Source organism: Protopterus annectens, chromosome 1.part1 (assembly GCF_019279795.1).
Source record: "Protopterus annectens isolate FY-2018-M chromosome 1.part1, PAN1.0, whole genome shotgun sequence".
Taxonomy (NCBI): domain Eukaryota; kingdom Metazoa; phylum Chordata; order Ceratodontiformes; family Protopteridae; genus Protopterus; species Protopterus annectens.
In genome coordinates this window covers 1,217,318,824-1,217,341,696 of record NC_056726.1, presented here as the reverse complement: position 1 = coordinate 1,217,341,696, position 22,873 = coordinate 1,217,318,824, and the positions used below count along the sequence as shown (strand labels likewise).

General features: G+C 45.8%; 1 protein-coding gene across 1 annotated transcript in view; it reads left to right on the top strand.

Annotated features, from left to right (window-relative positions):
• U2AF2 (U2 small nuclear RNA auxiliary factor 2) overlaps nt 1-22,873 on the top strand; it is a 529,844-nt gene that overhangs the window by 49,236 nt on the left and 457,735 nt on the right. Inside the window, exon 2 of the mRNA XM_044080728.1 lies at nt 11,388-11,504. Coding sequence (XP_043936663.1) covers nt 11,388-11,504 — 117 coding nt within the window. The remainder of the gene's footprint in view (nt 1-11,387; nt 11,505-22,873) is intronic.

Below are 22,873 nucleotides of genomic sequence, written 5' to 3'. Positions count from 1 at the left end.
CAAAAAGAAGTGTTAGCTGTACAGAATGCTCTGACAGCCTTCAAGGACCACATTTTTCCAGGACAGTTAATGATAGACTGACACCACTGTTAATGTGGTACATAAACCAGCAGGGGGGTACCCATTCATACCCCCCTCTGCAGACTAGCCATGGCTCTGTGGAACACAGCCTTGAGCTACCAAGTGCATGTACAGGCTCAATACCTGACAGGAAAACTAAATACATTGGCAGACGAACTAAGCAGAAATCTAATGGACCCACACAAGTGGAAACTGGAACCAAAGACTTTCAACATGTTAAACAAATGGGGGTGCCCAGATATAGACCTGTTTGCCTCCCCCCAGAACTATCAGTTGGACAAATTCTGCTCAAGGACTCCCCACAAACAGGAAAGTGGATGCTTTGTCCTTTAGCTGGGAAAATCTATCTGTTTATGCCTTTCCTCCTCTGCCTCTCCTCTCCAAAGTCGTACTAAAGATCAAACAGGACAAACCAAGGATGATTCTGATTGCACTAGATTGGCCACACCAACACTGGTACCCCCTCTTGCGCAGCATGTCACTGCTGGCTCCATGGCACCTGCCTCAGACCCCTAACCTGCTGTCACAGCAGGAGAGCTAGATTCTGCACCCTCTGTTTCAAACCCTGAACCTGGCAGCCTGGCTAATTACCTAATCTCTCCGTTTCCATCCCTCAGTAAACAAGTGTTTGTCATTTTGGAGGCAAGAAGGCCTAGTACTAGAAAATGTTATGCTGAAAAATGTGAGATTCTGTGCCTGGAACCAAACTCAAGGGATGGACACAGCTGCACCCAATTTACCTCAGATTCTTCAATATTTAACGGAGATGCTTCACAAGGGCCTTTCTTTTTCCTCCATCAAAATTCATGCCTCAGCCATTTCAGCTCATTACAGCACAGAGCCACCCCTCTTCTCTCATCTACTGCTCAAGCAGTCCTTCAGAGGGGCCAAAAAGGAGAGCCCCAACTCCAGCCTGGGACCTTAACGTTTGTATTGGAAAAACTCACTCTTCCTCCTTTTGAGCCAGCTGCAAGTGCAGAGTTAAAATTCCTTTCTTGGAAAACAGCCTTTCTTTTAGCAATTGGTTCGACAAGAAGGGTATCGGAATTACAGGCCCTTATGACAGTGGGGCCTTTCATCATCTTTAATGCGGACAGGGTGTCACTCAGGACCAATCCCTCCATGTCCAGGGTAGTATCCAGTGTGGCTCTTAATCAGTCCATTCATTTGCCGACCTTCTTTTCTAATCCACAGAACAAAGGGGAACAGATACTGCACTCCTTAGATGTGCACAGACAACTTAGATTTTACTTGGACAGGACTCTACCTCAAAGGAAATTTGAACTGCTGGTGGCATTTGCTGCAGGGGCAGAGGGGAAGGTTATTTCAAAGCAAGCCATTTCTAAATGGATAGGCCATTGCTTTCATTTCTGCTGTAAGCAACATGGAAAACCTATCCCACAGGGATTAGTCCACATTCAACCAGGGCTGCATCTACCTCTACAGCCTTCCTCAGAGGTGTCCCTACCAGGGACATCCTAGAAGCTGCTGCCTGGAGTTCTGTACGTACTTTCACAAAGCATTACCATTTGCCAATTTTCTCTAAATCCAGAGCTAGCTTTGCCACTGCAGTCTTGCAGGGCCTTCTAGCTGGTCCTAATGCTATCTAAAGTCCTCCTCCCATCCTTAGCTTTGGGAATCTACCCAAATGTGATTACTGCAACAGTGAACACAAAACATAGTACAGTTGTGTACACTTGCCATAAATGTAGATGTTCAAGTGTATTCACTGTTGCAGTCCTGGTTACCCTCCCTCCAGCCCCCTGACTTTTGGCTATATGTATTTTCTCCTTTACCATGCTTAAAAGCTTTTTGGTGTATTTGCTTTTTTTGGAGGTATAACTGTGTGTGTGTGTGTAGATATATATATATATATATATATAGATATATATATATATAGATATATATATATATATATATATATATATATATATATATATATATATATATGACACACACACACATGTATATGTGTGTGTGTGTGTGTATATAGTTTCCCATTGGGGGGGCCCCTGATGTCACGGGCGATGAGATGGCAACCTACGCAGGATTCAAGACTTTGATAATCAAGCCGACTGAGGGCTACTGCAAGCAGATAAAACAAATGTGATGACTGCAACAGTGAATACACTCGAACATCTAAATTTATAGTAAGTGTACACAACTGTACTGTCTCTCTCTACCTCCTCCACGGCCAAAAAGAAGAAAAGAATGAAGCATACCTCCATCTCTTCAGAAGTCTCACCGGATTGGCAGGCCTTCACCTCTTCTCTCATGCAGGCTTTTATTTCCCTCAGGCCTTCAGCCCACCTCCACCCTGCCTCTTCTGAGCCCTGGGCATGCCTCTGCTTCCCTCCCATCCATGACCCCTTAAGTCAGAACATGATTCTTCTCATCCTCACAGTCCATTTCTTATGTTTCCCAGATTACTTCTGCCCAGGAATACTATCCTGATGAGGAATCTGTGGAAGGGGATTCTCCCCCTGAGGACATGTACTTTTGATGAGACCATCACCAAGATGGATTACTTTAAATGGGATATGTCTCAAATGACACCCAAAAAAGGTACTTTGCGCTGCTGCAAGTGGAATCCCAATCCCCCTCCCCCTCAGCAGCTCCTCTTGTTCTGCCTGCTTACTTGGATGCCTTCAACACTCTGCTGCCAAATACCCTGACTTCGCAGGCTCCGGATGATAACCATCCTGACAGCTTCTACAGGAACCAGAGGACCAAAAATTCTTGGTCAAAACCACCCTTTGCGGACCCAGCTGTTATTGCCACCACTGCAGATAAGCAATCTAGACTGCTGCATTCTGCCTCCTAGTGCCCATTGACAAAGCAAGTACATGGATAGGATGAGGGAAAAAGGTATACACTTAATCAGCTTTGGTTTTCAGAGCCATAACTTATCAGACCCACATGACCAAGTATGCATTAGACTTAGTCTCTCAATCCTCCTCCATGCTAGCATCCTTTCCTGACAGCCCCATCAAGATGGACATCTCAGCCAAACTTTCCTTGGCACAAGCGGTAGCAAGGCATTCCATCAGATGCATCTACGATACTGCAGAAGCATCTGCCAGATCTGCAGCATCTGCTTGAGCCTTCAGGAGGTACTAATGGCCAAGACTCACGAACCTCCCTGAGGATTTCAAGTCTAAGATCTTGGTCGCTCCTCTGGACCACAATGTGCTTTTTGCCAAACAATCTGCTGACGTTTTTATAATCTACAAAAAAAAAAACAAAACTCCAGGAAATCAAGCACCTGCTGGTGTCACCCATCCCCAAGTATTATAGAGACTACTCTTAAGGCCACCTTTGTGAGATTTACTCATCAGCCGCCCTCCTCCTCTTCCAGGTCCAGGAGAGAGGCTAGACCACCTACCAAATCCAGATCCTCTGCTCCACCTCATTAACTCAGACGGCCCTTTCAGGACAGAGGGGGTCCCAGTAATGCGTGACTGCCTTGCCCACCTTCCCTTCTCAGCTTGCCTTTCCCACGGTCTTCCCCTTTGGCAGTCCATCACTTCAGACCAGTGGGTCTTAAACATTATTCAAAAAGGGTACTTCCTATCCTGGAACGAGAAACCACCCAGAAGCATTCCTGCATCCCCAAAAACCAGGCCCGTCTTACAAGTTCTGCCAGACCTTTTAAACCAAGGCACCATAGAACATGTTCCTCCAGGACTCTGGTCCCCAAAAAAGACGGCCCCTGGAGACCCATCTTAGACCTGTCCTTCCTAAATCTCAGTCTTCAGGTATCATCTTTCAGAATGCTCTTCCCACTCTGCTGCCCGTCATTCCAGCCAAGGCCTTCATGGACACCCTGGACCTAAAGGAGGCCTTACCTGCACATACCCATCAGGAATTCAGACAATTCCTGCATTTTTCTGGACGTGCCCCTCATTTCCAATTTATTGCCGTGCCCTTTGGTTTATCCACGAACCCCCTGAGTCCTTACAAAGTGCCTGGCTCCAGCAATTGCCTTCTGTGGAACTCTGGGTTTACAGTTTTACCCATATCTGGAAGACATCTTGATACCGGCAGAGTCTGGGGATGCTCTATTGAAGCATCTGCATTTCACCATGTCCGTTCTGCTGAACCTAGGATTCACCATTAGTGTCCCCAAATCCTCTCTGATCCCAAGCCAGGACAAAATTTTCCTAGGCTGCAGAATCGCAACAGACACAGTGAAGGCCTTTCTACCACAAGACAAGGTTCTTTCTTTGACTTCCCAGTTCCAGGAAGCTCTACTGTCCCAAGTGGTGACTGCAAGGCAATTTCTTAGTCTCCTGGGTTTAATGGCAGTAACCATGCCCATGCTACCACTGGCAAGAATGCACATGCGCAATTTACAGTGGTTCCTGAAGAGGCCAAAAACGTAAGGCCACCCAACAGAGCCCCTGCTCCAGCCTGGCACCTTAACTTTGTACTGGAAAAGCTCACTTTACCTCCCTTTCTTGGAAATCAGCCTTCCTTCTAGCCATCACTTCAGCAAGAAGGATGTCTGAATTACAGGCTCTGGACAGTGGAGCCTTTCATCATCTTTAATGCGGACAGGGTGTCCCTCAGGACCAATCCTGCCATGCCCAAGGTGGTATCCAGTGTGGCCCTTAATCAGTCCATTCATTTGCCAGCCTTCTTTCCTAATCCACAGAAGAAAGGGGAACGAATACAGCACTCCTTGGACGTGCACAGACAACTTAGATTTTACTTGGACAGGACTAAACCTCTCAGGAAATCTGAACAGCTGCTGGTTGCTTTTGCTGCAGGGACAGAGGGTAAGGCCATTTCAATGCATACCATTTGTAAGTGGATAGGCCACTGCATTCGCTTCTGCTACAAGCACCATGGAAAACATACCTCCCAGGGGATAAGACCACATTCAACCAGGGCTGCATCTTCCTCTACAGCCTTTCTCATAGGTATCCCTATCAGGGATATCCTAGAAGCTGCTACTTTGAGTTCTGTACATACCTTTACCAAGCATTACCACTTGCCAGTTTTTTTCTTAATCCAGAGCTGGCTTTGCCACTGCAGTCTTGCAGTGCCTTATAGCTGGTCCTAATGCAGTCTAATTACCTCCTCCCATCCTTAGCTTTGAGAATCTACTCAAAAAACATAGTACAGTTGTGTACACTTACCATACATGTAGATGTTAGAGTGTATTCACTGTTGCAGTCTTGGTTACCCTCCCTCCCAGCTCCCTTACTTGTATTGACTATACCTCTGTTGTTTGCTATGCTTAAAGCTTTTTGTTGTATTTGCTTTTTTGTTGGAGATGTAACCTTGTATATAATTGCTTCCCATTATGGGGGCACCTGACATCTGGGGCAAGAAAAACTGATGTAATTGCATCGGCTGCATGCTTTATACCCCTGACTACCTGATGTCATTGAAGATGAGAGAGCATCCGACGCAGGACCTAAGACTTCGATAATCAGGCCCGACTGAGGGCTACTGCAAGCAGATAAGCCAAATGTGATTACTGTAACAGTGAAATATACTCTAATATCTACATTTATGGTAAGTGTACACAACTGTACTTTTCTCTCTACAGCCAGGAATACAGTGTGGTGAATGTTTACAGTTGAGCTGAGTAGGCAGCTATCTCTCCCAGCTAATATGCGGCTTCTTTAAGCTGTCATTAAGTCTCGAGTGGAGTGTAAGTGGAATTTAAACACACGTTTGTCCTCTTGGTCTAAGCCATTCCTTGTTTTCCTTTCCTGGAACCCCTTGTATTAAATTCTGTGTATATTGATAATTAATTTCTGAAAACCTTTGACATCATCTGACTATTTTTGGTCATTTAAATTACAAATTGTCCTGTCTGGCCGTTATGGTCAGCTCATTCCTTAGTCCCCCCCCCCCCCCCCCAGCTTTTGTTTGTCTTGCAGTTTGCCAACTTTTCCTTTAGTGCTTTCTTTTCATAGGTAGGTACTAGTCTATCTGCCCGAAGGCATTTATAAGCCTAGCCAGAATGTGTTGGCTTTCACTGCCCTCTTAGATTAGTTCCCTGTGCCTCTGTCCAGCAGAGCCTCTAAAGTGATCCCCGAGGTAAACTTTGTTTGCCTTCCACTCGTCAAGGTTCCTTTTGAAGAGGGTTGGCGAGGAGCTCTGCCTAATGTAGATTGGGGTCTTGTTCCAAAGCATGGGAAGTCTCTGGGACAGGAATCTATCCCTCCAGCACGTCCTATTTAATGTTGTGGTGAGGTTTAGATCCCTAGAGCATGTGGCGCTCGGGGATAAGGTTTTCTTTAGGTGGAGCCTGTCAGTCAGTTGTGGGTTGGACATGGCCTTGTATGTCAGGCAGAGATCACCTCTGAGTAGGCGGTATGCAGCAGAGTACAGCTGCAATTACTTCAGTCGAGCTGCATAGGGCATATGTTTGAGGCCAGTGATCCTCTTGGTGAGGTACTTCTGTGGTCTTTCCAGCTGTTGCAGGTGTCTTGTAAGGTACATCCCAAATGGGGCGTTGTACTCTATGATGGGTGTGATGAGTGAGGAGTAGAGGGGCACAATGACCTCTCTTGATCTGGATGCAAACCCTTTTGTGATTAGATGGGCCATGTAGAAGGATTTTCTTACCACTTTGGCAATGTGATTATCAAAGGTGAGATTACTATCTACTTGGGTCCCCAGGTCCCTTATTAAGTCTTCTGTATTTAGGGGACTACCACCTATGTGGTAGTTTGTGCGTACGTTGCTTTTTTCTAAAGGGGATGACTATGCACTTTTTGGCATTTAGCTTGAGGCCATGATTTTGACAACAGGTATCAGTCTCAGTGAGACCCTTTTGGACGATGTCGGTTAGCCGGAGAGTCGATTATAGCCCCTAGTTTGCAGTCGTTTGCGAACTTGGTCAGCCATAGTCCTCCTGTGTTTGCCTGTACCTCTGAGAAGTACATGCCGAACAGGAGGGGTCCTAGGACTGAGCCCTGGGGAACGCCACTTGTAACTGGTTTATTTGGACCTAGCTCCTGCAACTCTCACCATGTTGGCTCTGTCCATGAGCCAATTGGCAACCCATCTTGTGAAGTAGGGGCTTATGTTCAGGCTGGTGAGCTTGTCTGTAATACCAGAATGGGGAATGGTGTTGAAGGCCTTTGCAAGGTCTAGGTAGGCTGTACCACCTTTCCTTAGTCTGTAGTTTTGGTAACGGTCTCAAAGTTCACCAGGTTTAGGAGGCATGATCTGCCCTTAACAAAGCCGAACTGGATAGGTTCCAGTGTTTGAAGGTTCCCAGTGTCTCTGTTAATGAGTTCTTTGATGCGCTCCATAGCCCTGCAGTCCAAGCTAGTCAGGCTTATAGGGCGATAGTTCCTGGGGTCTGTTATGGCTCCACCTCTGTGGAGCGGAATAACCGTTGCTGTGCGCCACTGTATGGGTACGTAGCCTGTGGAGAGGCTGAATTTGAACACTGTGTTTAGATGAGGGGTTAGTTTGTCTTTGAGCTCGTGTAGGATGCAGCCTGAGACACCGTCCGGTCCCATTGATGCTGTGTTTTTGGCTTTGGAGAGGGCTATTTTAACCTGAGTGTCTGTGATTTCAGGGACTCTACATTCTTCTGGTATGGTTATGGGCCCTTTTGGGGGTGAGGGGGGGTTGACGTTTGCGCTGAACCTGTCTGCCAGGATGTTGGCTATCTGTCAGTTCAGTGTATTTTGTGCCATTCTGCACCAACTCTGAGCAGATCTGAGCATTGCTACTTAGATTCTTGTCATAGCTAAAGAATGCCTTGTGGTTATCTTTGGAGTCCTTGGCAATTTTTATCTCCAAGCTCGCCCTGGATGATTTTGAGGGATCGTAGTTTCTTGCTGATACTGAGGACGTCTTCCCTTCTTGGGATTTTACTCTTCTGTACTAGTTTCCTCCTAGTGTATAGCTTGTTTATGGCAGGATTCCAACAGACTGGTTTCCTTTTCTTGGAGGAGTGAGTCTTGTTTTTGCTTGGGATGGCATGATCCATGCATTCTTGTAGGTGCCCGTCAAATGCATTAGTAAAGGATCTTGCAGCTAGGACAGCATAATCCTTCAGCATGGGGGCTTTGAAACTTTCCACCTCGGTCTTAAGTAATTTGAAGTTTGCTTTTGAAAAGTTTTTCACGGTGGTGTTCTTGTCAGGGGGTGGGGGCGGAATGTGGATATCCAAAGTGATTTGTTTATGGTCAGATCTAACCAGCGAGGGGTTGACGTCTGATGTGGAATGCCAGTCGCCCATGTTGGTGATGAACAGGTCCAATATGTTGTCACCTCTGGTGGGAGTGTTGACCAGTTGAACCAGGGCGTTTTTGAGTTTATAAATTCTAGGAAATGTTGGGCAAGGGAGTTGGTACTTGAGTAGTTTTCCCAGTTAACGTTTGGGTAATTGAAATCGCCCAATATTAGGGTGTTTGGTAGGACCTTTGTTTCCCAGTGTTTCCAGAAATGCGGAATGGGGGTCCTGGGACATGGTGGGTGATCTATAGCAAGCTACAACGTGAATTGTAGTTTTGCCTGTTGCACATGGATATCTGACGCATCGTGTTGTGCCAGTAACCTGGAGGTGTGGGTATCTGTGATGAATATGGATGCGCCCCCGCCTTTTGTATTTCGGTTTGGGACTGTGGCTGAAATGTATGGTACGAGTTGTAGCCTGGTAGTGCTGGGGTGCTCTGTGAAGCCTTAAACCAGTTTTCTGTTACTGCACATATATCGATTTTCTCCATACTGAGGAGTGCTTCGAGTGCCTGCATTTTGAGGTTCAGACTTCTGGCATTGAGTAGCATTACCCTCAGTTTGTTACTTGTGCTATTTACGGTGGTGGGTTTGTCTTTTGAGCCTTGCCTAAAAAAGGCACTATGGGGGTGGCAAGAGCCTTGGCCAGTATTCGAAAGCCTAAGGGTGACAGGTGCAAGCCGTCTCTAGCGAAAGTGTGGCTTGTCGAGCATGTCATCCCAGGCGGACAAACACTGGATCCCCTTTGAATGACACCAGAAACTTAGCCGATTGAAGTCAAGAATTTTTTCTTTATACCGTGGTATCATTCTTGCTGAGGGCAGGATGCTACTCAGGGTCATACTGGCCTGGGCTACGTGATCAAAGAGCTCTTCCGTGTCTCCATGTAGTCCAGAGAGGTACGGCTCAGGTCATTCACATCAACATGGGCAATGACAGTGTCATTTGTACTTGTTCTGGAGTGACCTGAGTGCTTGTGTTGTGGCGGATCTTGGCGCCCGACAGGCAGCTAACAGTAACCTTCTCCTTATTCAGCCTATTGAGTGGGACGTCAGTGTGCTTGACTAGAGTCAACTATTACTAGTATGTTGGGTATGTTATTTTGCCTTAAGGGCTATGATTGCATGGCACTGGTTTTGTGAAGTGTGTTTCATGGTTTGTGTTGGGGGGTGGAGGTTGCTTGGATGTTTGCTTTGGAGGTCTCTGTTGGTTTTGCAGATTTTTATTTAGAGCCTCCGAGTATGTTTTAATGTATTTGTGTGTTTTTTGCCAGTGCTGCTTTAAATGGGTCTATGTGAGACTGGTGGTGTGATGCAAGTATTTCCCTTCTCCTCTTGACTGTCTCCAGTCTTGGGTTGAGAGCTTAGCCTCCAGTTTGGCTGTATAATTGCATCTCTCGCATGTATTAGTGTTTTGGTGGTAGGAGGAGGGGGTTGTTTATATGTTTATATTCACCTTGTATTTTCCCCTGGCTTTTGTTGGTGCTGTACTTTTTTTCGATGTGAGTGCTTAAGTTTTTTGGGTCTATATTATAAGATCGGTTGAAAACATCGAGCAACATATGGTTGACATCATATGGTCAATGTCTTCAAACGTCTATCATAAAAAGACAAATAAAAGAGAGAAAAAAGTACCCCAATGGGTTTAAGCAGGGGGCAAGCCTCCCCGCTACTTACATATACCCAACTCCGAGACCACACTACATTGCAGTAAACGGAAATCCCTTACGGAGATTTCAGTTTACACCCTCGATTCTGAGCATTCGATATTCTCGTGTCGACAATGTCAGATTTGACATTGCTTTTGAGACTATAATAGACCCAGTTTTTCTACCATCTGTATGAATTTCCCTCATTTTAACTAGACTTTCTGCAGTTTGTTGATGCATCGTTTGTGTGGCAGAGCAGAATTTCTTTCTGCTGTCATTGCTTTCTTTTACTTTTTGAAAATTTTATACCAAGGCCATGTTGATGCTCTGGATCCAGCAGTCCTCTTTTTGGAGATCCTCCATGGTAGAGAACTTCTGTGCTTTACTTTCTAGTATAATGGTAAACATTGCTCCCGGAATATGCTGTCATCCATGCTGCTTTCATATACTGCACACATCTGCATTTTGTAAGGGTAGAAGTGCCTTGAACTTTCTTCAGGCTCGTTGAGTTCCACCTTTGCCAGTTTATCTGGCTTAATTTCTCAATAGGCTTTAACTTGCTGAAATGCACTATAAAAGTAATTTACACCTCAAATCATCCTAGTTCTTCCTTAATTGTAGAGACCTAAATGTCTGGTTTATAAAAAAAACTTTGTGTTCTGGTAGTGGTCACCCCTGCAGGAGTGGTGTAATGTTACACGTGTTCCTACCATATTGGGCACTGAGCTGTCTGGTGTTTGCTATTGGCCTTGGTATATTACATCTCAACAGGGATATACAGAGTTGTACCATTTTGCTTTTCTCTGTACGAATGAGTGCTAGGCAAGCATGCTAGAATTTATTTCAGCATATGAGAATTTCCAAAAGTGGTAAATGTGGTCACAATTGAGTCTTGATATAGAAAGAAGCAGAGAAGATGAAAGGCAAGCATTAACATATACTAGCTGCTGCTTTTCTTCCCTTGGTTGAAATCCTGTTTTAGTTCTAATTTTTTGCTTATTGTGTGCTCATTTTCATGGGTAAACAGTTGCAGAAAATTAGGAATGGTGTTATTTCTGAAAATGTAATAGATTTAAAGCAGTATGTCTAGACTTCATGCACAACGCATGTACTAAAGTGCTTTTTACCATTTTGATAGAACTAGATGGAAACATTAAAATGAATGGCTGCCTTTAGGCATTGGAAATTTTAAGTTGTGTGTAGATTTTTGCCAAGTATAGTCCTACAGATTCTAAGTATGTGAGCGTAGAGCAAGAAGTGTGGTGAAACTACATTTGCAGATATATTGATACTTGTGATCCTAGCTTGTTCTAAGCTTAAAGCCTTTTTAAACATTTGACTAGGGGTGTGGGAAAAATGCTAGTTGCATGCTAAACAGTATTGCAACATATTTTGCAACATAGTGGCAGTTCTGCAGTACGTTTTCTGTTTTTTGTTTCAGGAAGCTATGATGGATTTCTTCAATGCCCAGATGCGTCTTGGGGGGCTGACTCAAGCACCAGGGAATCCTGTTCTTGCGGTTCAGATTAATCAAGATAAAAATTTTGCATTTCTGGAGGTGAGTAGTCCTGTTGTGATAAAATGTTTGAGGTATTAATGTCAAAGATGTTTTATAGAAGGACTGGAGAGTAACTGGATACATTCATGTCTTAAAGCAGTGGCTTTTTGTACGCTTTTCACATACAGAAGCTTACCTTCACTCTACAGTGAACTGACACAGATCTATAGAGTATAGCAAGCATTTTTGACTGAACTTCAGACCCACTGCACTGAATTACATGTTCATTAGTCTTCTTGGAATATGTGAAAGATGCATTAAGTTGCTTTGACATCTTTCCGACCCATGTAATTTGATGCTTTAGAATGACTTTTGTCCAAAGATAATTTTTGACTTCTACAAATTGTTAGATGGCTACTGAAAACGTAATCCATCTCATGCCCAAGAGTGGGAGACTGAGCCTGTCCCAGCACTTAACAGAATGCCAGTCTGTTGCAGAATGCACTTGCTAACACATTGGGTACAGATGCCAGGCTGAACTAGGGGTTTGTGGAGTGCACTGTGATGTGCGACACTTGAGCAGGATCAATTGTGGTGTCTTGGTGAAGGTTTCTTGATGTCTGTTGGAACTGTCATTGATCCCAAGCAGTCAAACATTGTACTGCAGTCAAGATTACAAAGTCACCAACCGCATCATTTTTGGAGGAGGACAGCACACACACACACACACACCCTTTAATACTTGCATGTACTAGTTGAAAGATTCACATGCTTGGTAGAACAGTGAGCTCCAATTTTCAGTCTTGATCCATCTAAGCACTAACCCCAGAATCATACAGTAGTGATGGATGTAGTTGTCACGCCTGTTTACACCTTGTCGAGTTTAATCTTCTCTGCAATGCAACTGTCTTGGAGTTGGAGTATTTAAGTAGCTTTGGGATGCAGTGGGCAAGTTTTTAGTCATTTCACTGTCAGTTTGGTAATTAGTGGATGGTAGATGTAGGATCAGCATAAGTCAGCCCACAGCTGTCATTAATGCACTATCCAGCTTCATCCTTCAAACAAAGATATAATTGGTCAAACTACAAATGAGCTGCAACTACACATGTAAAGGAGGGCACTCTGCTTACATGACATTTTAACATTAACTCAGTCCCTTGATTGTGAACAGCCAGAACACATAATCAGCTTTTTCTTTTTTAATTAACCAGAAAATGGCAACATAAACATGCTATTGAAGATTTTCAGTAGGTTGCAGATTATCTTAGTGTTTCACTGTTGCAGTCATTGCATTTGGGTTATCCTGCTGGCAGGCTGCCCTCAGTCTGTCTGAATTCCAAAGTCTTGGGTCCTGCGTCGGTTGCTGTCGCCTCTTCCCTAACGTCAGGAGTATAAAAGATGCAGCCGATGCTATTTTATTCAGTCTGTCTTGTTGCGCGGTGCCCGAAGCAGAAGCAGTTTGCAAGTGCCTGTCGGCCGTCTCCTGTGATTTTCATGTTCGAGTTTCAGATCCGAAGTCTTCATTAAAAAGCTAAGTACCTCGTTGGGAAAACTTTTTTCTTGCTCCAGACCGATGTCAGAAAAAGTTAATTGTATTTCATGTGGGAAGCAAATACCTCATAAGGACTTTCATTCTTACTGTATTCCTTGCCTAGGCCCTGACCACGACGTTGCTAGTTGTCGGTTTTGTGCTAGATTTAACCAACGCACTATTAAGCGTTGGTACGATTTTGCATTAAGCTATTTTGGGCGAAGATTTAATTATACAGTGTCGTCCGATAGCCATCCGACTACCAGAGTTCACAAAAAAAGGCAGGCAACCGAGGTCCAAAACCGACGAAGCTTCTCCTAAGCAAGTCGCCCGTTTTCAGTGAGGTGCTTTCGCAGCCCCTGACGTCAGCTACTTTAGAGTCGCAGGCCGCTGCCAACTCCCACGTGGAGTCTGCCAGGCCGCTGGAAACTCAAGGTATTGGAGCCTCGGAGGTTATTCCCTCAGATGGGTCTGGAGCCGCTGAGCAGGCATCGGCTTCTGAGGGTATATTCAGACCTAAACAATTATATATTAAACCAACTTCAAAGACTAAAACGCCTTTAAAGGCAAAGAAACAAGTTCACCAGCCACAAGGACAGGCCTCCATGCCCAAAAAACAGATGCTCAAAATGGCCGAAGACTTAATTACCTTGATCAGGGGTTCTCATCCCCCTCCTGATAAGAGGCCTAGGCAAGAGACAGCCTATGAATCTTCAGATCAGGTTTCCATTTATTCTGATTCCTCTTCTTATCAGGAATATTCTCTTCCCCCCTATGAGGATTCTGATGCTGAAGAATCAATTCCTTCAGCTTCTCCTCCTGAGGACTACTCTTTAGGAGAAACCTTGCATTCCATGAGGGAGCACTTCCACTGGTAGAGCCAGGATTTTTCAGAATCTAAGAAAAAGCTCAGACTTCCTTTTACTACCTCAACACAGGCTTCTAGCTATTCCACCTGTGTTGGACATTGTAGATGGTGTTGGAGTCTAGTCTGACCTCTGACTCTCTACCTCCAGCTCCTGCCGGACAGATACTACAGGGTCCCTGACTCTCATAAATTCCTTTTCAAAAACCCTTCTGCAGACCCAGAAACTATTTCCCAGGGTCCAAAAGGGGTCATGGCTTCTACTGCAAAAAACCCTACCCCCTCTGACAGGGATTCTAGGGCACTGGATAGATGGGGAAAAAAGATTTACACATCTGCTACTTTGGCTATAAGGGCCTTAAATTGCCAGTTTCGTATGCTCAAATATTAGCAATATATTGACAATGCTTAAACAGAAAATGATGGCAAGTTCTGAATGTGCAGAAAACAAAGAAATGCAGGATTTATTGCATGCAGCTGAACAAGTTGGAAAGCATACTTTGCAATGTGGGTTTGATTCTCTGGAGGCCTCCTGCAAGGCCGCTGTTACCGGTTCTGTCATTAGGAGGCATGCTTGGTTAAAGGAACAAAATCTGCCTGACCATGTTAAAGAAAAATTATTAGATGCTCCTTTACAACATGATACCTTGTTTGGTGTTAAGGCAGAAGAGGTGTTAAAGAAAATGGAGGACAAAAATAAATCTATGCAGACGGTCAAGGATTTCTTACAGGTACAGCCACCTAGATTTAGCGGACACTGGCCTACAAAAAATTGGTCCTTTCCAGTTTCAGACAGACCTCAAAAGGGCAGATCCAGATGCCCTAGAGGCAGATAACAGCCGCAAGGATCCTACAGGCCTAAGCAGTGGAGTGCTTCTACCCCCAGAGGTGGAGAAGACAAAGCACAATCATACAGGAAACGGTCCCAATGACTTCCCCCTGCCTGCACCAAACACTTATCTTCTGGCAGCACCCTTAGGGGGAAAACTAGCACTTTTTTCTCAAAATTGGCACATTATAACCCAGGACAAATGGGTTCTAGACAGTGTCACAAGGCTACAAGTTTCATTTCCATACCCTGCCAAGGGCAAACTGTTTGCTAGACCTGCCAAAAATTCAATGGGCAGAGGCTCAAAAGCAAGGCGCAGCTCTCATGGACATGAGGGCTATTCAACAAGTGCCACAGCAAGAGCCGGGACAAGGATTTTACTAGACTGTTCTTGGTACCCAGAAAGGGCAAAGCATGGAGACCAATACTGGACCTATCTATTCTAAACACTTTCCTGGATATACCAAAATTCAAGATGTTGACCTTACAGCAGCTTCTGCCCATGCTGGGCAGCAAGGCTTGGCTTGTGACTTTAGACCTAAAAGAGGCATACCTGCATGTTATAATCAGACAATCATGCAGAAGTTACCTCAGATTCAAGGCTGGCTCAAAGCATTACCAATTCTCTGCACTGCCCTTTGGCTTATCTACTGCGCCCAGGGTCTTCACAAAGTGCCTGGCACCAGTAATTGTTTACTGCAGACAAAAAGTATACAAATATATCCTTACTTGGATGACTGCCTCATACAAGCAGAGAACAAGGACATTCTACTACAGCATCTGACGTTTGTGATAAGACTCTTAACATGCCTAGGGTATACAGTTAACAAAAATAAATCAAAACTATTACCCTCTCAAGAGATGATATTCCTAGATGCAAGCTTGAATACAGCTGCCCAGATGGCTTATCTCACTCCAGACAAAGGCAACTGACTACCTATTTCAAGGAAATGGCAACAAAGGCCCAGTTATCTGCAAGAAAAATTCTGCAGGTTTTGGGCTTCATGGCATCCTGCATCTTACTAATTCCATATGCAAGACTGCATATGAGGAAAATTCAGTGGTACCTAAAAAGTGTTTGGACACATTGCCACAGTCTGGAAACAATGATTACTTTAATTCCCTGCCTGCAACAGGAATTTTGATGGTGGACAAAGGCTTATCACCAAAGGGACAGCCATTCTCACTACCCCCCAGCCAGGCAGAGTCTAACGACGGATGCTTCAGATTATGCCTGGGGGGGGGGCACACATGGCAGGAAGAGGCATTCAGGGCACCTGAAACGCATCTACATATCAATCAAAAAGAGATGCTAGCTGTTCAAAATGCTCTGACAGTCTTCAAGGACCTACTTCATCCGGGACAACTACTGATAAAGATAGATAACACCACGGTCATGTGGTACATAAGCAGGGGGGCACTCATTCTTATCCCCTGTGCAGACAAGCCATGGCTTTATGGGACACAGCATTGACTTACCAAGTTCATCTGCAGGCACATTTCCTGCCAGGAAATGAAAATACTCTGGCAGACTAAGCAGAAACCTCATGGATCCCCACGAGTGGCACCTGGATCCACAAGTCTTCAGCATAACAAAGAAATGGGGACGCCCGGACATAGTTTTGAGGGGAGGCAAATAGATCTATCAACTAAAAAGATTCTGCACAAGGACTTATCACAGACAAGCTTGGAAAGTGGACGCCTTATCTTTCAACTGGACAAACCTATCAATATATGCTTTTCCTCCACTGCTTCTCCTCCCCAAGGTACTCCTAAAGGTCAGGCAAGAGAAGCCAAAAATGATTGATTTTCCCAGACTGGCCATGCCAGTACTGGTATCCAATCTTAAGGAGATTGTCCCAATGCCCAGCCTGGTCCTTAACTCAAATACCTAATCTACTGTCCCAGCAAAACAATCAGATTCTACACAGCCAACTCAGGACCCTAAACTTGGCAGCATGGCAGATAAATGTAGCCATACAAACCACACCTCTCAGTAAAGCTGTGATGAATATCATTTTAGAAGCCAGAAGGCCTAGTACTAGAAAATTCTATGCTGGGAAATGGAAGAGATTTTGCGCTTGGAACCAAGCTCAAGGAACTGATACAGCTGTCACAAATATTCCTCAGATTTTGCAATACTTAACTGAGATGCTGGACAAAGGCCTATCCTTTTCATCAATTAAAATACATGCTTCTGCCATTTTGGCTCATTGCAATACAGAGCCACCACTCTTTTCTCATCCTTTATTAAGGCAGTACCTGAGAGGATCCAAAAACTTAAGGACTCCAAGGAGAACGCCAGTACCTGCATGGGACCTCAACTATGTCTTGGAAAAACTCACCTTACCTCCTTTTGAGCCAGCTGCTACTGCGGATATAAAGTTCTTATCTTGCAAAGCAGCTCTGCTCCTAGCAATAACTTCTGCAAGACTAGTTTCAGAGCTACAGGCTCTCATGGCTGTGGAACCCTTTATCATTTTTTATCCAGACAGGGTCTCTCTAAGAGAACAAATCCTACATTTATGCCTAAGGTGGTATCCAGTGTAGCCCTTAACCAAACAATTCGTTTGCCAACTTTTTATCCAAATCCACAGAACAAGGGGGAGAAAATTCTGCATTCTTTGGACGTACACCGACAAATTAGATTCTGCTTGGACAAAACTAAAGTTTTTTCAGAAAGACAGAACAATTACTAGTGGTATATGCCACAGCATCACAAGGAAAGGCCATCTCCAAGCAGACTGTTTCAAAGTGGATAGGTCACTGCATTCATTTCTGCTACTCCCAGCATGGCAAACCAGTGCCTAAGGGCATTAGGCCACATTCTACCAGAGCTGCAGCCACTTCTGCAGCCTTTCTCAGGGCAGTACCAACCAAAGACATTTTAGAGGCTGAGTTCAGTGCATACCTTTTTTTATACCCCTGACGACCTGACTTCAGGGAAGAGGCGACAGCAACCGACGCAGGACCGAAGACTTTGGAATTCAGGCTGACTGAGGGCAACCTGCCAGCATGATAACCCAAATGTAATGACTGCAACAGTGAATACACTAACATCTACATTTATGGTAAGTGTACACAACTGTACTTTATCTGCCTGCAGGTAGCCCTCAGTCGGCCCGAATACCAGTGTCTTGGGATTTCTGCGTCTGATGCTGTCGCCTCTTCCATGGCGTTAGGTCATCAGGGCTACCAACAGGCAGCCGATGCCATTATTTTCTTGCCACACGGGAGCCCGACGCAGAAGCAGTTAGCAAGTGCCGGTCAGCTGCTACCTGAAATATTCAATGTTAGTCCGATCTCGCCTTCATTTTTACATATGGGTTCGGTGCCGATCCTCTGCTCCGACTCGGCCAGTTTACAAGCTGGAAGACTTTTGGTTGGCTCTTGGCTAAGCAGGTATCCCATGGTGCACCAGTACAATCCCCAGATCTCGTTTGCCGCATTGAGTTCGGTTGTGCTTCTCTTGGCTCTGGCTAAGTTTTTTTCAAAATTTTTTATATTCTATCGTATTCAGTGCTTTAGCTAATATATTAGGCAGGTGTATTGCTTGACCTTTAGTGCAACTTAATTTACTAGTGGTTATTGGTACCCTGTGTGCCAGTTTTAGGTGCCGTTGCGCATTTTTTTGATTAGGTACAGTTTTTGGCGGTTTTCCGCTATTAGTCAACAGGGGCTCCTGTTGTCTTGTCTGTTCTGACCTTTTTTTGGTCACCGTTGGCAGTTAGTTTCTGCTATTTTGACATTGTTTTGGCGGGGATCCGCTTGTGAATTTACTAGAATTGCAAGTATACTATCTGTTTTTAGGAGTATAGAAATTTGTTGAGTCATTTACGGTTTCTCTTGTGTGCTTGAGCTTTCCTTTCTGGTCTTAGAAGACCTAGTTTCACTACACCGGGCTAGGCCCGTTTTAAGTTAGAGGACCTAGTCCTCGTGTAACTCCTCCTTAGGGCTAGGTCCGTTTTAGAGGACCTAGTTCTCCTCCTTTCTCTTTTTCAATCTCTCTGGGTTTTGTGTGTGTAATATGACTAAGTAAAGTAAGGAGTATAAATCCTCGGGTTTCAAAAAGTGCATGAAATGCTCCCAAAAGATGTCTTTAACGGATGGCCACAGTAGCTGTGTCTACTGCCTATGGACCATCCACTTACAGGAGTCCTATTTGTTCTACTGTGCTTTCTCTCCTAGAGTGTTATAGGAGAGAAAGAACACACTCGTACTCAAGGGTCTATTGAAACCATGCTTTGAGGAAGCACTATCCAGTTCTTCGGCTTCCTCTAAGTTTGGGAAATCAATCATCAAAAAGGCCTTCTCTGGCATTGGCTAGTGTCTCTGAGCCACCTCCTAAACAGTCGAAACAATCCAAATCTGCCTTCTCAACGACTCGGCCTTCGGAGCCCCCGAAGGAGAGCATCATGGTGGTGTCAGTCAGTTACAGGTGTTTCCGAACCAATCTCTGAACCTATTGATACAGCAGTTGACTGCTACTCGGAGCTGGTCTGTAAGCTCCCTACCGGTTTCCGTAACAATGAAGTCTCCAGTGCCCCCCAGGTTAAGATCCCCTACTATGTCTTCCAGGTGCCTTTCAGAAGATGTGGAGAGGGTAGTGCTAAGACTCCTGAAGTAATCTGCCTTACCAAAATTATTGTTTGCTCCGACCCAGTCGGCTCTGGAGCCACTTGGCCCAACTTTGCCCTTGTCTGCTTTTCCTCTGAGCCATACTGGCCTTTCGGAGCCAGAGTGCTTGGTGCCAACTGAGGAAATGCTGGCTCCAGCTCACCTTGTTGCTGGGTTTGGCTCTGACGCGCTCTGTGCTGTCCGTCGTGTCCAAGGGCCAAAGCTCTCCTGTCAGCACAGGCAGGGAGGGTTGGAATCTATCTTCAGTTCCGAGCCTTCCTCACGGTGCATCAGCCAGGGTGAGCTCGGACCCTGCATCTATTTCGGAGCCGACAGCTCTGGCTCCGGCACCAACCCTCATCTCTTCGGAGTGGGGGAGATATTCGGAGCCAGAGAGGTCGGTGTTTGAGATGAGTGCTGTCTCATTCTCCTGCCCCCCCCCCCCACCAGTGGTACTAGCACTCTTCCCCAGAGAGCAGCCCCTTCAGTCTCAGCCCCTTCTCTGTCTGGAGACAGCAGAGACTCGCAGCCTCAGGAGCCATTAGCTGGTGGCCCCCACTCTTCCGAGGAGCCTCCCCAGAAGAGGTTATGTGAGAGGAAACATATTGACTCCCAGGATGAGTCTGACATCGGACACTGACCTTGAGGAGTCTGAAGGGTCCCGCAAGTCGTCCTCTGTCTCCTTTGTGGACATTTTAGAGATCCTTAGGCAGAGGTGCGACTGGCCCACTGTTTACCCTTCTGATGAGTCTGTGTACATGAAGGCTTTCGGGTCTCAACCTTCTGCCTCTTGGGTGGTTCCACCTTTTGACGAACTGATGGATCTAGTTAGTCGAAAGGTGTGGGATACTCCTGACACTGTGGAGCCTGTCCCCACGAGACAAAATAAGTTCTTGTCTGCCTCTCCTGGTAAAGAGTTCCTGTCCAAGGGCGTTCCTGTAGATGCTGTGGTGGCGGCGACCACGAAGGAGTTAGCTGAGACTTCCATCTGTTCATCCACCAAACAAGGAATCTCAACAGATGGACAGATTTGGGAAGCGTATTTTTAGTTCAGCGACCTTACCCTTTGATCGCTGAACTCTCTCACGCACTTCACGAGGTTGTAAAGGGATCTCCTCAGAGTTAGGAGATTCCATACAAGGTGCGTGTACTGAGGGAGTTACTGACAAGATTTCCACTCAGTTGTCCACCTTAAATTCTGTGGTTAACTCCTCCATTCGACTTCTCTTATGCTGCGGATGGAGCAAGTAGAGCAGCGAGTTCCGGAGTTGCCTTGAGGTGCCACTCCTGGATGCGCTTATGTAATTTTGTGGAACCGTTCAAATCTACTTTCACCAACGCCCCGTTTGATGGTTCCTTACGGTTTGCTTCCAAGGTGAAGGATACACTCGCTCGGTGTGAGCAAGAAAGAAAGATGCTTTCTGCCATGGGAGTGCGTTTTACTGTCCCTTCCAGGCCATACCCCAAGGGTCAAAGGGGCGGTAAAATGTGGTTCAAGTAGACCCAGTGGGTCTTACCTGACACACTGGGTGAATCCTCCTTCAGAGGCAGAGGAGGAGGGAAACGACATGTTGCCCTAGAGGCAGGGGCGGTCTGCAATACGAACGAGGCCGTGATTCCTTTAGAGGACGACCTTATCAGCGCTCCTGATGTGGAGCCCGACTGCGCTTCTCTGGGGCCGGTCGGCGGTCGCATTTCTTTGTACCAAGAAGCCTGGCTAAATATCACCCAAGACAAGTGGGTACAAAGAGTTGTTACCAGAGGCTATATCATACTCTCTTCCATATCACCATTTGTTCCCAAAAGGATCCCAGATGTACAACCCAATCACAGGGATCAGGCAACTGTGGAGATCAACAAGTTGCTCTTAAAGAGAGTCATCCAGCCTGTCCCAGCAGACCAGATAGGATCCGGAACTTACTCCAGGTTCTTTTTAGTTCCAAAACAAACCGGAGATTGGAGGCCAATATTCGACCTCAGCAGATTGAACGAATCAGTGAAGGACAACACATTTCGGATGGTAACACTGCAGTCTATACTCCCGTTAGGGAAAGACTTTTGGATGTGCTCTCTGGAACTTCAGGATGCCTACCACCACATAAAAATGGACAAGGCATCCAGAATCCATCTACGCTTCCGGCTGGGAGCCAGTCATCATCAGTTTTGCGTTCTGCCCTTTGGTCTCACCACAGCCCCCAGGGTGTTCACCAAATGCATGGCAGTAGTGACAGCTCACCTAAGACATCAGGGATTCCAGGTGTTTCTGTATTTGGACGACTGGCTCCTGACCGCCCCCACCAGGAATCTACTCCTTCAAAACAGGGATGCCACGATTCAACTTTGTGCTCCGTTAGTAAACTCCATAAATTGGAAAAAATCCGCATCATTGCCCCCTCAGTCTGTGATTTTTATAGGCGCAGAGGTGTAGACAGTGAACATGACAGCTAGTCTCCCTGCCGAAAGGGCACAGAACTTTATCTCCCAAGTTCAACATTTTCTCCCATTGAGAAAAGTCAAAGCGAAGTGGGTTCTTCAGCTCCTCTTGTTTATGGCTTCCACAATTCTATTGGTACCATTAGCCAGGTAGCGCATGAGAATTCTCCAGTGGCTTCTGTCTTCCCAATGGTCCTTCCAATCTCTCCCACCGAGTCATCCTATCCTGCTGACGGAGTCATGCAAGAAGGACCTTCTTTGGTGGTTAGCTCTCAGATCAACTGGTCACGGGTGCCCCCTTTGTTCTGGCCCAACCTGTTGCCACTGTGACCACAAATGCCTCCCAGATCGGGTGGGTGGGGGGCATTATCTCGGCAGGACCTTTCAAGGCACATGGCAAGAACATGAGGCTCATCTGCATATCAGTGTTCTGGAGATGAGGGTGGTGCTTTTGGCGTTGCAAGTACTTCAAGACCTTCTTCCTCTAGGGACAATTGCGATAGTCAAACAGGTCGGTGGTTTGATATATCAACAAACAGGGTGGTACCAGATCTTGCCCACTGTCGAGAGGCCATGCGAGTCTGGGAGTGCGATTTCTTCCCAGCACTTTCTGGTTGCAATGCACATTCCAGGGACAACCAAAGTGTTAGCCGACAAGCTCAGCCAGGCAGTCCTAATGCCTCCCTATTGGTCTCTGAAACGGGGAAACAGTGGATTAGAATTTCCAGAAATGGGGACAGCCTTGCTGCAACCTTTTTGCTAGCCCAGTCAATACCAAATGCAGCAGCTATTTTTCCCTCATTCCCCCCTCCGAGGAAGTCTCCCAGAGAGACACTGCCTCACGATTGGCTCATGGGACTTCTGTATGCCTTTTCTCATTCCAAAATGATTCAGAAAGCCGGTTGGCTGGGAAGCAAGTTGATCCTCATTGCTTTTTACTGGTCTCGTCAGGTCTGGTTCTCCTTCCTCGAGCCTCTCCTCCTGGACGATCCTTGGATTCTGGACCCAGCTCTAGATCTATTGACTCACATGTCTGGTTTGCTACACCCCTTAATCCACACACTCAAATTGACAGCGTGGTTGCTTCAGTTCCACCCATTGTCAGGCTTCATGATGTATCCTCCTGTGTCTCATATTCTTGTCCTCCATAAACC